This window comes from Eutrigla gurnardus, assembly GCF_963514095.1.
Source record: "Eutrigla gurnardus genome assembly, chromosome: 3".
Classification (NCBI taxonomy): Eukaryota; Metazoa; Chordata; class Actinopteri; order Perciformes; family Triglidae; genus Eutrigla; species Eutrigla gurnardus.
In genome coordinates, this window is record NC_139917.1 from 19,891,443 (window position 1) to 19,909,379 (window position 17,937).

The 17,937-nt window shown below is 40.0% G+C and overlaps 1 protein-coding gene across 1 annotated transcript in view; it reads left to right on the forward strand.

Moving 5' to 3' along the window:
- chrna8 (cholinergic receptor, nicotinic, alpha 8) overlaps positions 1-17,341 on the forward strand; it is a 33,646-nt gene extending 16,305 nt beyond the window's left edge. Inside the window, exons 4-10 of the mRNA XM_084006356.1 lie at positions 2,814-2,923; positions 7,811-7,890; positions 8,383-8,550; positions 12,194-12,388; positions 12,870-12,956; positions 14,502-14,611; positions 14,953-17,341. Coding sequence (XP_083862482.1) covers positions 2,814-2,923; positions 7,811-7,890; positions 8,383-8,550; positions 12,194-12,388; positions 12,870-12,956; positions 14,502-14,611; positions 14,953-15,561 — 1,359 coding nt within the window. The 3' untranslated portion in view covers positions 15,562-17,341. The remainder of the gene's footprint in view (positions 1-2,813; positions 2,924-7,810; positions 7,891-8,382; positions 8,551-12,193; positions 12,389-12,869; positions 12,957-14,501; positions 14,612-14,952) is intronic.
- The last annotated feature ends 596 nt before the right edge of the window (positions 17,342-17,937 follow it).

Genomic DNA, 17,937 nt, shown 5'->3' on the forward strand with positions numbered 1-17,937 from the left:
CTCTTCTCCATTTTTATTTTCAATCAATTTCAATATAACAATGTGGATCAAGTCCAGCAGCCATGCAATAAGTAATTATTGAATGGCTGCTTAATCTGTAACAATGATTTCTGGTTCGCATAATTGAAAAGTATGATTCTTGTGGCGCTTCCTGGTTTAGACCTGCTTTTAAGAGTTGGAGAATTTCCCCCACCGAATAAAGGCGCGCTCTCACTGGCAGTTTTTGTAAATACCGTGGAATATATAATTAGGCGGCGTTAACGCTTATCCACCTTTTTACAGGGAACTCCCACTTTCCCCACAATCCTCCCACGAGTGCACATTGAAAGCGCAACCTGCCTCTTTCCGTTCATGTGGCACACAATCTGTGCTTTTACCCAAGTGCACCCTGTTTGTAAATACCATTCCATGTTTTAATACACTGGTTGCAAAAGGATTGTGCTTCAAGTGGGCGCAAATTTGTTAGTAAATCTAGGCCTCACTTTCTTAAAAGTGTCTGTACCGCCATCTAAGCATGTGGAAACAAAGCTACTTAACTGAGCTCCAGCACAACTACTCCATTATGGAAACGTGATATGAAGTTAATGGTACAAGAAATATGCATTACAATGTTCAGGAAAATGTTACATCAGGTCAATCAGGTAAGTACAGCACCCTCATTATCACGGCAGGCCCATATCAGAATAGCACATTAAGGGTGTCACAGCCTGCACTCATTCAGGGTGAGCTGCTTGCTGACTGGCTTACACGTTGTGAAGGAATCAATTATTCAGGAAGCCACCTCTTTAATATGGGCAAACACTTTGGTGTAATGGCTTATGGCAGCTTTGCAGATGCAGCAGATTTTGACGGAGTCTGGAGAAGTACATTAAGTAGCTCCCAGACAGTCAACGGGGAGGAGTCAGGTTCACCTTCAGTGCATCACGGAGGATTTTTAGGATTACGGCTTTATCAGGAAATGAATGTCCCACATCCGAATGGATTGGGTTTTATGTAGTTTTTAACTGAGAGAGTTGTAATGAGCTTAAGCTTTCTAAGAACTGTGTGGTAATTTACTCTCCTCCTCTGTAGCCAGCTTCTCATGGCTGCTGGAAGAGTTTAAAGGGTCAGTTCACCCAAATTACAAAAACAAAAGGGACATCCGTGTGTGTGTGTGTGTGTGTGTGTGTGGTTACTTTACATAGACCAACATTAAAATGTAATTATCTATGCATACTTTATTATCCAATTATCTCTCAGAGATAGTATATTGACTGTTGTGGCTAAGGATGCTTTGCACTGGCAGCAGATTTGCATGGAGGAGGTTACGTGGACAATGACAAAATACAAATGAGCTCATTGTAAATAATAAAAAAAGCAATCAGTGTTTCATATTTAATTATCTTCACAATTATTTTGTCTGTTACCCCTCTTGGAGGCGTGAGGTCTACAGTGCGTATGTTCCCCCTACATCCTAAAACGTATCATCCTGTGTCTTGCATTCAGAGAATTAATTCTTAATGAGAACCTAGTTGTTTAAAATTAGTGATGCTTTCTTAAATTGCTGTTATGTAACGCCAAAACCTATTCTTAGACGTTACATCATGTAGCCCAGTGTCCTCCTCATCTATTCCTGACAGAGTACAAACTTACTGAGCTGTGAATTGTTCTGTTGGCTGTTAGTTGTGCTTTCCCAGCCAACGTGAACAACATGAAAAGAAGGCAGTTTAGCACCAAACCGCAAAAGGCCCACAGATGACAAGTGTAGTGATTAAGTCATTAGCTGCGTGAGTGGAGACACATGTCAGCAGGCCCACTTTTAGATGGATGGCACCTCTTTGAAATGATTAAACTTCAGACACCCTCTGGATAGGATTCCATGTTGACTGTGAAGTCACCGACATGGAGAGAGACACATATGCCTCGACGGATTTGCATGTGCGCAGAATCGTGCACAGATTTAGAAGTCCCAAGAGCACATCCATGCAAATAAGAAAAATACACACAAATTGCACACTGTCCATATATGCGTATGACAATGTATGCATACGGACATACGCACGTCTGTAAAGGCACTAACAGATGTGCCCCAACATGGGCTGCATTAGCAATGGGACTGTGTTTGCTCCATAGAGAATGTGCCCTTTGGCTACAACATCTGAGCACCTCCATCTATATGGGACTTCTATATATACACACACACACTAATATGTGTACCATTCCACAGATCATACATCATCTTAATATGTATTGTAAATCAGGAAAAGAGGCACAGAGGAAACACACTCCCTGTGCTTTCAAAGGCTTAGATGCCGGTTTGCTCAGTTAGACTCTCGCTGAGTGGATACGGACTCAGGCTCAAACGGGAGTGCATAGGTCAGCACCAACAACTGTTGGCTTGGCAAGATTTTGCTGCCAGGTTTCATTAGCAGAGCTGGAGAAGTGTAAGAGCCAACAGTTGCTGAAATATTAGCCCAGTTAAAGGATGCCATTTCATCATTTAGGAAATATGCTGTGACGCCCAGATTACATATGCTGTTTCCATGGCGTTGTACCAACACTATTTAAGCTGTTGAAAGCATGTTGCCGTCAGAGCTGTGAACATGGCTAATAATAAGATCAACAACAAAAACAACAAATTGGCTCACCTAACTGGGATACAAACCAAACATGGAAGAGCCTTAAATATGGCATTCATCTCTTTTTTTTGTTCAACCTCTGTTTATTTCTAAACTGTTCTGTCATTTGCTCACTTAACTTTCTGTTTTAGTAGGTGTTACGTCCTCATTTTTATGTCCTCACCTCACCATCATTTCCTCTCTTTAATGTTTCAGTATTGGACAGACATTTACCTTTCGTGGAATCCGGAGCACTATCCCGGTGTTCAGAATCTGCGCTTCCCTTCCAATCTGGTTTGGGTCCCGGATATCCTCCTCTACAACAGGTAGCGTATATCCATCGCTGCATTCTTCACGCCAAGTATTATTGATTACTATCTTGCAATCTACTTTAATACATCTGAAGTTACCCAGTGCAAAACATTTCATAATGTCAGAATTGGTGTATTCATTTTATATTGAATCTCTACTCCATGGGATCCTTTTATATTGACAGTGATTGATAATCGCACCATACTGCGTTTAAGATCTCCCACATAGCGTAGTGTTACTCTCACAAATTAGACTGATTATGTGATTAGTACAGAGATTAATTAAGGCAGTCACAATGATGAAACCTAATGTTAATTATATCAGCGGCTACTGGACACTGGCTTGATCAGCACAGCTAATCTGTCACTGCTCTCACGTTTCATTTTATATTTGCATACACCTTATTTGTATCTATTTCTTTTGTTTTGTTTTCTTCTCTGTTTATATTAATTTGTTATCTGTATAACATGATGGCCTGGAGTCTGTTGCACAGTAGAAATATTCCCTAGATGAAATTTCACTCTTGGTTACAGCCTCGTTTAATGAGGTGATTGAGCCAATTCCCTCTGGGAGGACGTAACCATAACTCCCATGGGGCTTTGCATCTGTTGCCTGTAATGGGCAGTTGGAACGAGACGACTAAAAACACTGTGCCAAGTGGCTGGAGATGTCAACAGATCTTTTTGTCTTTTCAGTCAATTCATTTGGTCTTTTATTTTGGACTTCAAACAATTTCAGCATGTTAACAGAAACGACTGGTCCAATTGGAAACATTCATCTGGCTGAGCTCATTTCTTTTCATACCTTTGTGAAAGAATGAGAGAAAGAAATAGCGTCTCTTTTTGTGAGATCGACGCTCACAATGTGGACTAGACGTGTTCAGTTTTTTTTAGAACAATTCAAGGAGCTCTTAAGTTCGCAATGAGCAACTTGATAGATTTCCAGTGTCTTTTGTGTTTCAGGATTTTGTACAGATGAAAGAATACATCCAATCATGCCCTATAAAAGCAATCCGCCTTTAGACATTAATTACCGACAGCAGCCAACATGGTAAACAAATAACATGCAGAAGATTTATGCTTTTACTAGACAGCTGTAGCATGAAAATAAGTCTGGTACATATGAGTGATACAGATCTTTACTTTCCTGAAAAACTATTAAATGACTGTAATAATGGGACAATAAGGACAATAGGCCTATCAAAAAAATTAAAAATGCTTACCTTGCAGAAACTCCAAGTTTTTATCTTGAACTTCTTTCATCTCTCATCTAGAATATTCAATTCTTTTTTATTTGTGTGCCTGCAACACCAAGATAAACTTAAATAAAATGCAGTGACGGGGAAGAAAATCATATGCTGTCCACTCTGTTATCACTTTACTGCATTGGCAGGCATTCTGAACAGTTTTACAGAGTATGGAAGACGATTCTTCCTTGAGGACCTCCCTCACTAAAACATAAATCATATCAATGTGCAAGGGAATGCCACTTGAGGAAAAACTAAAGTGGTGTTTGTCTGGTGCTCTTATTTATGTGAGTAAAACAGCTGTTTTTTTATATTGTTGCTTACTGTAAAAGGCACTGAGGGGTGAAGAAATATGATGTGATTATTAACCATTATTAAACCGTCAAGTCCCAAGAGAGGGTATTTAACGGTAAGATGTTTTTATAGCAACTGTCCTTTTCATGGCTCACATAAATCACACACTCGAAGAATCACACTTGTAATGACGGAAAGACAACATGATACATGGCAAGTTGATTGATGATTCTGGGTTTTTAAGCTGTACCTTCAAGGTGATTGAGGATTATGTTATGGGGTTGGAGGGAAAGTGACAGATTCGCCACATATCAGTGTGTGTGTGCACGAGAGACAGAGAGGGAGAAGGGAGAGGGTTGTCTGTCTAACAGAGACGATACAGAACATTAAGCAGCTTACTGTGGGGATCAGCGATCGCTAACGATAACAATATAGTCGTGACACAGCCCCAGATTGAAAGAGACATTCCTTATGCATGCAGTATAAGTCACGAGTACAGTCATTCATTTCGGGTTTTACAAAGCAAGGAAGCCAAAAAGATATTATGAGATGAGATCATCCCTGGAAATGCATTGCAGTAGCAGGACAAAATACTATATATATATAGTATTTAGAATGAAAATCAGGAAAGCCCCTCTTAAGAATCTTCATATGCTGAGATATTGTTTTGTTTGGATATCAATGCATATTGAACACTACCTTACTACCGTCACTGCCATGCTACCAATGCATTTAGATACAAAGATTGCTTTAACATTTGAATTTTGGAAGCTAACATTATTAAACGCTTTGCATCAGTTTTAGTGTTGAGTTTTTGGTGTTGGTCAGATACGCCCGCTGATCCTCTGCAGTCCAAATATGGTCATCATTCACTGGTTGCAACAATTCCAAGCTGGTGATGGCCAAAATGCAAGATGGCTGCCGGTAGAGCAGGAGGTGGAAAGGTCCCAAAGGTCCCAAACCCTTGACTGACTGCTGCTATGTTGGAGTTTTCTCAGAAGTAACAGCAGGGTCCAGTCTATGTGACTGCATTTTAAGAGAGGTAGGCTCCGACTATTTTATTATATTATTATTTTTTTTTTCTACTATAAGGTAGTTCATACACACAGTGAGGTAGCCACTCCATGTTAGCCAAGAGTTTGGGCATGAAGTATTGTAAAGTCTGACTGGTGGATGATCTAAAAAGGTAGACAGCTGGATGTCTGTGCTTGTGATGAATAATATAGGAACCATTTGTCCCGTCCCAGGCAGGATTTTTAATATTTTACAATCTACATAGAATTGGGAAGCTGCGACACAAAGGGACTGTTTTTTTTAAGTAAACCACCAAATAATGTGTCTTTTCTGACTTTAGATGCATATCTTGGTGATGATATTTCTGTAATAGGGTTTTCAAAGGCGTGAAACATTAATGTGGGTCATGTCATTCTATTGAGCCATTGAAATCTGTACTGTATGAGAATAAAAAGGTTATTTGCCTATTTTCTTTTTTTCTTCAGGGCTCTTTTTTACTGTAGCAGTATATGGAGTCCATGGGTTTAGCAGGCTTCTACCTCTGATTTTCTTCAGTTGCTTCTGTTAACTGACTGTTAACTAACACTTAGTTTTGTACATTTGGCAACATGTATTGCTTTGGAAGTAAAGTAAATGACAAGCCTTTTTTTTTTTTAAATGTCCATTTTTTTATTCAATGTTCACATCAGAAAAAAAAGTTAAATGATTCACTTGGGATTGAAAATGTAACATGTCGTTTTAACATGTCATATGACCTTTTGATCCACTTACTAAATTACCCGATTAACATGCGCCAAGGAATCTCATGTGATGCTCACGTGTGTTATCATACTTATGTATAACAGATCTTCACAAGCTCCCCCAAACAGTTTTGAATGCTAATGGGACCCAATTAATGTATACATTAGGCAGATTTATTGCAAATACCATTACAAGGCTAAATGCTAATTTGGCTCATTTATTCTTGGCAGTGATTAAGAGCAATTACGGCTGCTCCAAAGTATTCTCACAGCTTCTTTTTTTTTCCACTCTGCTAAATGAAAAGATTAGATTTAGATTATTGATGCAGGCGTTGGGTAAAGGGTAGTCCTGTTATATGCCTCCTGGGCTTGCTCTCAGCGCACTTTGCTAAGATTAATGTTCTACCTGTCCAACAAAAAGCCTTCAGGAAGAGTTTAGGCATGCCCATCACTCTCTCCTACTGCTCCCCACCTCATATAATGTAAGTGGCATACATGTACTATAGGACAATAATTGATGGTGGTATGGCTGGTTTGTCTGGCTGTGGATGAGGCCGTTCAAAAATAGTTCCATTCAGTATACCTCATTTAGAGTTTGTATGGGGGTCATAGTGTACCAAAAATTACATGAATCAATATTACAATAAGTGGATAAATGCTATGTTGCCGTCATCGGAAGCACTTTAGCGCCCCATCACTGCCCTGCCAGCAGCTCTGTAAAGCTTTCTCATGCACAGCTGTGCTTTGAGATAAATGGACAAATTTAATTTTGACTTCTTGTTGATGCTGGACGAAAGGTTAGGGGTCAACAAAGTTATTACAATCCATCCTGAAGACAACATGAACATGTCCATAGAGATCTATCCAATAGTTGTCAATATAAGTAACCTCAAACCACGAATATCTCATATTATTACTTTATTTGTAATGGCTTGGTTGCCAAATACTTGAGGGTTTGATAAATTTAGATGACAGATGCATATATCGAGGAATGTTTGGCCTTGATGGAGAGATGTTTTATTAGTTCACAGATACCATTAAGTTGACTGCACTTCTTGGGATCCTAAAATATGTCCATCAGAAAACTATTTAAAAGACATTCAGTAAATCAGAAGTGAATTTATTATATTTCTAACATGTTTATTTTAACTGTAATAGATGCAAAAAAGACATTTCATATCTAGCAACAAAAGTGTCGACAATATTTCCAATGTAAGTCAAAGATTCTCTGAAAGGAAAAAAAAATGCTGCAATGTTCCAGGGTTGAATTTGTTCTTGTGTGAAATGTATAATTTTGAGATTATGATATCCGTACTTTGGGTTTGATGTGTACATAATCCCTATCTGTTTGAAGGACGTCTCAATGGTGGACAACCATGTTTGTTCAAGATGATCAGTAAAATTGGATCTCTACTAATCCCCCTTGTCTATACCTCGCTCTGTCACCTTCATGCTCACTTTCTGTTTTTTCTTTGTATCAGGTACTTTGCTCCCAATTAACTTTATACTATACTTTTTACTGCCATTTCTGGTTGCCTTTTTCTCTAGAAGTCTTCCTGTTTTGCTTCGATACAGTGTTAATATTTTCTGTTCTTCTCTTTATGTAGTGCTGATGAGAGGTTTGATGCTACATTCCATACAAATGTGCTGGTAAATGCTTCAGGATCCTGCCAGTACATCCCACCAGGTTAGACATCCAAGCTGTTCCTCTCACTGTGTCACATATTATTTCACTAATTTATCTCCTATTAAGGTACAACCATTATTGATGGTTGTTCTTATAGTATCCTCCCCATCATTAGCATCTTGTCGCAATAAAACTGTTGAGATCATCATTGTTTTTCGAAAACACCATTAAATGACATTGCCATCATCATCACTGCCAACAGCCCCCTCCTCGCTGTCACCTAAATCACTGGCTGGAACTTTCCCATGGTTTGGTGAATTGCCGGTGTAAACATTGAGGGCGTTTCAACAAAGTGTCACCGCATTTCCATGTGTTATTGTACGATTTACCACTTTTGAAACGTTAGTTATGTCTAACCAAATTTAGCCCTGGCCCTTAAAAGAGTGAAATATTAAAATACAATTTAGATTATAAACAATTTGAGCAAAGCACAAACCAAACTAAAGTAACATTTAAGTGCCAAAAGTAACTTTCCCCAACCCTTGTCTCCAGGCATCCTGAAGAGTACCTGCTACATTGATGTACGGTGGTTCCCTTTCGATGTGCAGAAGTGCGACTTGAAGTTTGGCTCCTGGACCCACAACGGCTGGCTGCTGGACCTCCAGATGATGGACGTGGACATCTCCACCTACATACCCAATGGGGAGTGGGATCTTGTAGGTAAGAAAACAGAAAGACAGGCACTGTAAGACACATCCTGGTGCATAACAACAGTTAAAACAACAGAGCTATAAGCTAGTAGCCGCTGCTGTCAACTGCTGCTTCTTTTTCCTTTTAAAATGTTTTGATTTGCCAGTGACCATCGGTTCCCCAAAGTACTTAGCCATATTTCCATTAGACATTTGAACACTTGAAAACAGTGTAAAATTACTGAAACATGTTGGAATACAGACATAATAGCATACCTCTACTAAAGAATATGTACATTTTAGAACAAATATATACGACAGCTTATTAGGGCCACTGTAAACCTGATAAGTGAAAAGGGCGTTTAGCAGGCTGTGTATTACAGCATACAGCAGTGCTATGTGCACTCACTAAATATGTTGGTGATCTTTTCTGAATAATACATGGATGAGAACTTGCATGGTGACGTAGGGATAGACGAGGTGTGACAGCTGATATGATGATTGACTGACAGCCCTCCCAATAGCTGTGGGATATGTGTGAGCAGCAAATTCTCTCAAGGAATCTGAAAGACTGATGGACTACGAGTCAGATGAACAGAGAAAAACAGTTGCTACAGCCTTCATGTGGTATTCCAGGGGGTTAGACAACCAGTCAGTAGAACACAGCTCTGACAGCTGGTGTTTCAGACTTTCTTGTAACATGCCATTCTCACTGACATTTGTATCAGTCCTGGTTAAAGAGTGCTAGACTACTGTACAGGTAGCCTGCAGAATACTGCTGCTGTTTAGTGCAGCAGTATCCACAGTTTCATCTTGAACTCTTATACCATATAGATTTAAAAACAATTGCACATAAGTTAAGTGGTTTTAGCTTGGTATACTTAAAAAGGAAAGGTGGTCATTTTGAGAGATACAGTTTTTTGCCTTTTTGCAGAGTTTGATGAGAAAATAAATACCAGTCTTATGTGGTAGGCTAAGTGTAAGGCCACAGCTGATAGCCGGTTAGCTTAGCATGAAGATTTGAAACAGGGTAAAAATTAGCCTGAAGTGTAAATGACAATTTGTGTTTTTAGTGGGGCCATTAATTCCTGGAGTTTTAGCTGGTTACTAGGCAACCACATGATGACACATAACTGTGAAAAACGACTTATTGTTTTTACACTTTGTTTTTTGTAAGAACTGAACAAACAAGATATATTAATCCGTAAGCTCTAGTAGGATGGTAGATTGTGTTACCTTGGTAGAGAGCCAGCTGTTTCCCTCCATTTTCCAGTGTGTATGCTCATATTAGCTGGCTGTCTCCTGGCTCCAGCTTCATATTTACTGAACAGACAGATCGGTATCAAACTTCTCATCGATATCTGCAGGAGAGAGAACTCAAATCAACGTATTTAAGTGTGAATCTATTCTGTTAACATTCCTTTATTTTCCACAGTTCCATTTATTTCCATTTGTGTCCATTACCTTGTTTCTTTCTTGGTTCTGAGTTTATCTAACTCTGGCCACACTACCTCTCAGTTAATTTACCTCTGTTTATAATGAAGCATACTGATCTCTTCTCTTTGTTTCTCTTTCTTCTACTCGTGTCCTTCTTCTCCCCTTTCTCTCTCCACGTGGAAATGAAGAGCACACATCACCTCTAACCTGAGTTTGGGTGTTAATCAGGGGCCAACAGAATAATTCACATTCACACACAAACATACTAAAAAACACCAAGTGAGTGTACCCAGCTGGCTGGGGGGGTGGAGAGGGATGCGTATAGTTTGTGGTGACAGCTGGCCCAGGGATGGTTCACTTATTCAGGCACAGCCAGGCGGCAAACCCGGCCAAGAACACACACTGTCCTGGTGCCTCAGAGCATTCCCATGCCAGCGTACACACACACACACACGCACACGCACACACACACACTCTCAAACACATACACACACACGATGCATCTGCATGTCTGCAATCCATCATTAATAGAAGCTTACAGAGGCTATTTCTCTTCAGTGTCCAAGTGACACACTTTAAATTAAATCTGTGCAATTAATATCACTCAAATTACTATGTTGTTTCTACACACATACACACACACACACACACACATACACACACAATCATGCACACAAACACACACACACACACAATCATGCACACAAACAAACACACGCACACACACAATCGTGCACACAAACACACACAATCATGCACACAAACAAACACACACACACACACACACACAATCATGCACACAAACAAACACACACACACACACACAATCATGCACACAAATACACACACACACAACCATGCACACAAACACACACAATCATGCACATAAACACACACACACACACACACACACACAATCATGCACACAAACACACACACAATCATGCACACAAACAAACACACACACACACACAATCATGCACACAAATACACACACACACAATCATGCACACACACACACACACACACACACACACACACACACACAATCATGCACACAAACACACACACACACAAAATCATGCACACAAACACACACAATCATGCACACAAACACACACACAATCATGCACATAAACACACACACACACACACAATCATGCACACAAATACACACACACACAATCATGCACATAAACACACACACACACACACACACAATCATGCACACAAATACACACACACACAATCATGCACACAAACACACACAATCATGCACATAAACACACACACACACAATCATGCACACAAACACACACACAATCATGCACACAAATACACACACACACACACAATATGGGCTAAAATCTATCTAGCTCTAAATCTTTTGTAACATCTCACTCACAAATGCACACACAAGTTTTCGGGCCATACATAAACTTAAACTAATACATCACCTTGATTTCACTGAACACTTCCACTGACGTAAGGACGGAGAGTAAGGACGAAGAGTTTACGAGCAACAACTGCCTTTCAGTCACTGTACAGATTCAGAATGCTCTCAAACACGTAGCCGCCACAATGAAAATACATTTGATTTACCATAGAAAATACATTATTTATGACTCTGGAAACATGACTTGGTACCTCTGTCTGTCTGTTTCGGAAACTAATCCAAATGAGCTGTGCTATATAGGGATTTTTGACCAGCTAGAATGTGTTGTAATAACCAAGATGAAACTATGTTGGGAGGATTATTATCTTATATAAAAGATTATATCATGACATCATTGTATGACATGCACGATATTCATTTAGGCAAGAGTGTATTTGCTGATTTTCACACACAAGCTGCTTTCTATGGGGTCATCAAGAAAATACTTTAGTCTGGACCTTCAGATCGAGCAAATGTAGATTTAGTAAAACTTTTAATTGATTTGGAAAAACATTAAATCTTTAACCTACTGTCCTGCTTACGATGAAATAACAAGGACGTTCACATTCTTTTTCATTTTCGTCCAAGGACTAAAACCTGTGACATTCCAACCACAAATCGACCTTTTTACATAAATGTTACAAATAAAAATGTATTACTAACATTAATGTTCATTAATTCTCGCCGCCAATGCATTCAATCACAGCTGCACATTAATGGCTTATTTCGCCGAGCATAACTGAGGGTGAGCCTTTATGTTACGGCTCTGCATATTTGACCCACCTCTCCGTTTCTCCCCTAGGTGTTCCGGCTAAGCGTAATGAGCTGTACTACGACTGCTGTAAGGAGCCCTATCCCGATGTGACATTCACGGTCACCATGCGCCGCAGGACACTTTACTACGGCCTCAACCTGCTCATCCCCTGCGTGCTCATCTCTGGTCTGGCTCTGCTGGTCTTCCTCCTCCCGGCTGACTCCGGAGAGAAGATCTCACTCGGTACAGGGCGGGACAGGGACACACACACACACACACACAAAATACATACACAAAATGTATTTCTCTCCCCTGCCTTTGTGATCCCAACCTACCAAGTCCCAACGTCATTGCTAATCTATTTTTATTTTTGTCATTGCTCAACGCTAATGCTGACATTATGGCTGCAAATTAGCATTTGTGTTGGATTTTACTCATTAGCTGATGAATAGAAGCTCCATGATGAACAAAGCAAAGATAATCACCCGGACCTGGAAATGTCAGCTTGTTTTTAAATGACAGTCACTGAGTAAGTGTCAGGGTAAATATAGAACTGTGAGTTCTATACCCTCATCGGTAGAAAAGAGAGACAACCCACAGCAGTTTTCACCTATTTTGAAGTAACCAGTCACGTTTATTTTGAGTTCTCTCAAGTCACAAGTGACAACGAGACTGTGATGAAATAATTTTTCCTCTGTGCTTGTGCTCTACTGTCTTTCTCCAGGCATCACGGTGCTGCTGTCTCTAACAGTGTTCATGTTACTGGTGGCAGAGATCATGCCTGCCACATCAGACTCTGTACCTCTGATTGGTAAGACACCTCTCTGCTCCAATTATTGCTCATTGGGATTATTTTTGAGTTTCAAAGTGATGTAAAAGAAAGAAAAATAATTAAGTCGAATCATCAAAATGACAATCTGCTTACATTCCAACCACTAAGCTTTGTGTGTGCAAGACATCTGATATCTACTCAGAAATAATGCACAATCAAAACTGTAAGGAATAGTTTAAAAATACACAGATATTGCCGTGATTTACAGTAGAGGAGAACGCATGGCTGTGTGTAAATATAAAGTTACAACACAAAGCCTGTATCCTGCAAACAACGAGTCTGGCTCTTTCCAAAAGTAAAACAAATCCACTCAGACAGAACCAGCTTCATGTTTTCCTGTTTCCCGTTTTTGTGCTAAGCTAAGTGCCTGGCTCCAACTTCATATTGAAAGGGCAGCTGTAAAGGTGAATTTGGGAGGTCAGACCTATGGTGCTTCAGCCATACATTCCCTCAGTCCCTATCATTTCTAGTACTGGCTTGTACTTGTTGCAAGTGAGAACCGTTAGAGGGTTAGAATGTCAGGGAAAGCCAACCAGAGGTAGAGTAGGGCGATGTCTACGTCTTCACCGTGATAAGAAACAAATGTCCAGTGACATCATTCTGCATAATAATCAACCATGTGCTTCTGTTTGTTGGATTTTTGGAGCAATCGGGGCGTTTTTTTTTCTGAATAGGTCAATTAAAACCATGGCATGTCACCGGCAGATGTACTGATCTGAGGGAACACGGGGCTCAGGGAACAGACACGATCCTGAGTTCAAATCGAAATAAATGCTATTTGTGGTAAATTCAAATGAGACTGTACCGAATCAGGCGAAGCATTCTATATTAAAACTTTTTTTTTTTTTTTAAGATGATGGTGTCTTTTTGCGAAAACAAACAAACAAAAAAGTTGTATTTAACTGTTTCTTCCTCCTGACTCTCATCAACTAAGGCAAATGCTTAAAAGGCTACACGGTGCCACAGCACGGTTGCTGGGTCAGTGTGGAGACGTTTCCTAATTATCTCCAGATTAGGTGAAAAAAAGAGCTGAATGACTTACTGACAAGATATTTAAACCTCATATTATTCATCGCACGGCAGTCTGTATCAACTAGATTTTGGCAGTTGCTGTAATTGGACGTGACGATTATTGTCAGTAGAAGAACAACAGAGTTGCATTGTATAAGACCATACAAGGCAGCCGGACACACAGATGCTGCTCGGTATCATTTGACAGCTCAGTGATGTAAAACCAAACCATTAGTAGATTTACCTTCATTGGAGAAGACTGATGGATTGAAGACATCATAAAATACTCCTCAACATTCGCTCTGACAATTATATTTTGACGTGGAAAAATGTGATTGGGTCTTATTTCTTGCGAGGTTCCATCGTAGCCAGAAAGCCACAATAGAGGGGGATTGCCAACAGTCCTGCTAAATACGATGCTTACCTCTCATGTTTCTTCTTAGTTACACTGTCACACTCTAGTCATTGTTCTCTATTCAAATGGAAATGCATGTGTGCTCTTCTCCTCTCCAGCTCAGTACTTTGCTAGCACCATGATGATCGTGGGCTTGTCTGTGGTGGTCACAGTCCTGGTGCTACAGTTCCACCACCATGACCCCCACGGAGGGAAGATGCCTAAATGGGTGGGTTATCAACGATTCTCATATCAAATAATCATGAGCCAATCCTAAATAATAACCACATTGTCACATTGGTACATTTAAATACTGTACTGTTGCTAGGCTGGCTCTGGCTGCCATTTGTTGGAGGAATACAATGATAATTTTGAAGGTTGTATCAACGCAAAAGTATTCTTCTATGTCCATGAGACAATATGCGTCAGCCCCTACAAAACTGATAGTAGTAAGATTGCAGAGTAAAAGTTCTATATTTGCTTTCTGTTTTTCATATGAATTTACCATTCTCTCCTTCCCTTTGCTGCTCTGTGTTCCATCTCTCTGCCGTATCTCATTTCTTCCTCCAGGTCCGAGTCATCCTACTCAACTGGTGCGCTTGGTTCCTCCGCATGAAGAAACCTGGAGAGGAAAGTAAAACAGCTGTGAGCTCCAACAGCCCCCCTAACTTCAAGTACTCCCACCCTCCTCCCCACCATACCAGCACCAGCAGCATTCAGATGAGCACTATACCAGGGCAGGCATCCACCCAGTCGACCACAACCAACGGAAGCATGAACCTGTACTTTGGCTACCACTCGATGGGCACAGAGAGCCCTGCTTTCCCACCCAGCACTGATTCAGGTGTGGTAGTGTGTGGTGGCGGCGGCGGCGGTGGAGTCGGTGGCCACCTTAATGGCTCCTCCCCACACGACATCCGCTCAGAACAGACGACGCGGACTTTGCTGCTGGAGCAGACTCCAGAAGTTTCTCGCATCCTGGAGGAGGTGCAGTACATTGCCAGGCGTTTTCGAGAGCAGGACGAGGGGGATGCAATCTGCAGCGAGTGGAAGTTTGCGGCGGCGGTGGTGGATCGGTTATGCCTGGTGGCTTTCTCGCTCTTCTCCATAATCTGCACCTTCACCATCCTCATGTCAGCTCCCAATTTCATTGAGGCCGTGTCCAAAGACTTCACATAAGGTTAGGCAAGCGAACTATTCAAAAATCCTGACATGATGAACTGTGCCGCACAAGCCTCCCAAGTCTCCGTTGTTTCTAAAGGGGTTGTTAGAAGTTACAGCACAAAGACAACCGCTCCCTCTATCGTCACATATTTGTCAGTAATATACGGTTGTTTGGAGATGATGTGATGCTTTACATTTGAAGTGGCTCTTCTCGCTAATACCATACATACTGTATGCCACATAGGAGGTTGAGACTACGTGCAGTAGCTAATGATGTAGGAACACTAATGCACTTTTCATCCGTATTCCTGCTGTATCACATCATTTCCTACCACCAACTCGGCTTCACGTCTCTGCAGAGTATATTGTTAACACACCTTCCCCTTCAAGTTGTTTCTTTTCTGCTACTTTCTTCCACTTACTTTCCCAAGTGTAGCACTTCTTATCTCCTACAGATGTCTTAATGCATTATATACAGTACAGTCAATAGAGTTCAATAAACCGTTTTAGGCATAGATTTTCGAGCCTGTATTCTAGTGATGGTATTTTGTTTCAGTATTTTGTAAATAAATCTACATTTTGCTTTATGTGGTGAAGCTGAGCTGACATCTTTTTTTTTAAATTTAGTTGATGAATTTAACTCACAGCACTGTACATTTCATGTCTATAAAATTAAGGCAGCAACTAAGGATTATTTACATTGTACATTAATCTGCCCATGATTTTCCTGATTATGTTATGACTCGTTTTCTATAACATGTTATAATAATGTTTTGATTTCCCAGGGCGTCAGATTGTATGTTTTATTCAAGTAACTAACTGAAAGATTTCTATTTCCTATCATATTTGAAAAAAAAAAGTATCAACACTTCACATTTGAGTAGCTGGAAATGACAAATGTTTGGAATTCTTGCTTTAAAAAAATGACTAAAACAATGAATTGATAACCAAGATAATAGCCAATTCTGTCTCTTGAGCAACTCATCCATTTATTAACAAACTATTTCAGCTTTACTTAAACACATATCCATCACTCTTTGTTCACATATGCAAGTATTCAATTGATACTTACTCACCTCTTATTTGCATTTCAAGTAATCCTCACTATTTCCTTGCAATTCCGTTTTCACCATAATTCTTCTAACTCTTCTTGTATAGCTTACAGGTTCTGCATCCATAATGTTAATAGATATATTCTTCTATTGCCAGTAAAAGTCAGGACATCGGAGACATTAACAGTTTTCAAGTTTATGAAAGTGTGAAGTTATTTCAGAAGGGACCCCCCCAACATTTCTCCTGACTGCCATCCCTTGAGCTAAACAATAGTTAGCATATGATACACTGGCTATTTGTAAATCACTCACATTAATTCACGATGTATTTTTTATTTTGAGTGTAATTCAATGTGTGTCTGAATTTAACGCTAGTTACACAATGCGTTGCTTTAGTGATTGAAAATAATATTTCTTCTTCTGATGCTTTTTTAAACGAATTCTGAAGGGACATTACCCCGGTAGAGATGTGTTCAGTAGGCCTACTAATCTTTTGTAGTGCCGAGTGCTTTGTGTTTTCACTCTAATACTCAGCGAAAGGCAAACACTTTCTTCTCTAATCTCTAGTAGCGACATGCAACGAGGATTACTCGGTGACCTTATGTAACAGATTTGTGTTAAACCTTCTCACCACCCGAGCGTCCCCTCTGATCTTCGGTGGTAAGACTTGCGTGAATTTCCGCTTTAACCCACGCAGTTGAACTCAGCTTCTCCATCATAGCGCTGGCCATTTTACCTGGAGTGTTTACTCATCCATTGACGACCACAAGTCACTCTATGACACCAAGACTGTAAAATGTTTAAATGTCATATCCACTTATAATGCAGGAACGGGAAACGATGAAGCCAATTTCGCTGGAATGTATTATACTTCAAATTTGATCAGTCTGTTTAGTTTAATGTAATGGTATTACACCACTGCTGTAATGTTCAAGGAAAAGCTCAACATTTATTTATTTTTTTTGTCGTGAGTTAGATGAAGAGATTTATGACAGCCAAAAGCCTGTTTGCTTAGCTTAGCGTATAGACTGGAAACCAGGGGGGGCACTAATTAACACAATTAGTTGTCTTTACAGTTCTGTTTTTTATGGATTAAAGAATAGACATATATCATGTTAATTAGCGAGCTTTGCAGTCTCGGATGGTATCAATCTTCTAGTCTCTTTGGCAAGAAAGTGAATACATGTATTTTCTACCATTAGACAAACCTTTAGATTGTAAGTTGCAGTGGTTACTGCAAGTGAAGACTGAAATCTGAGCACTGATGATCTTAAGGAACAAAGCTGGGTTTTTTGTTACAATTCTTATTTTTTTTAAAGGATTATACCAAGAGGACGAA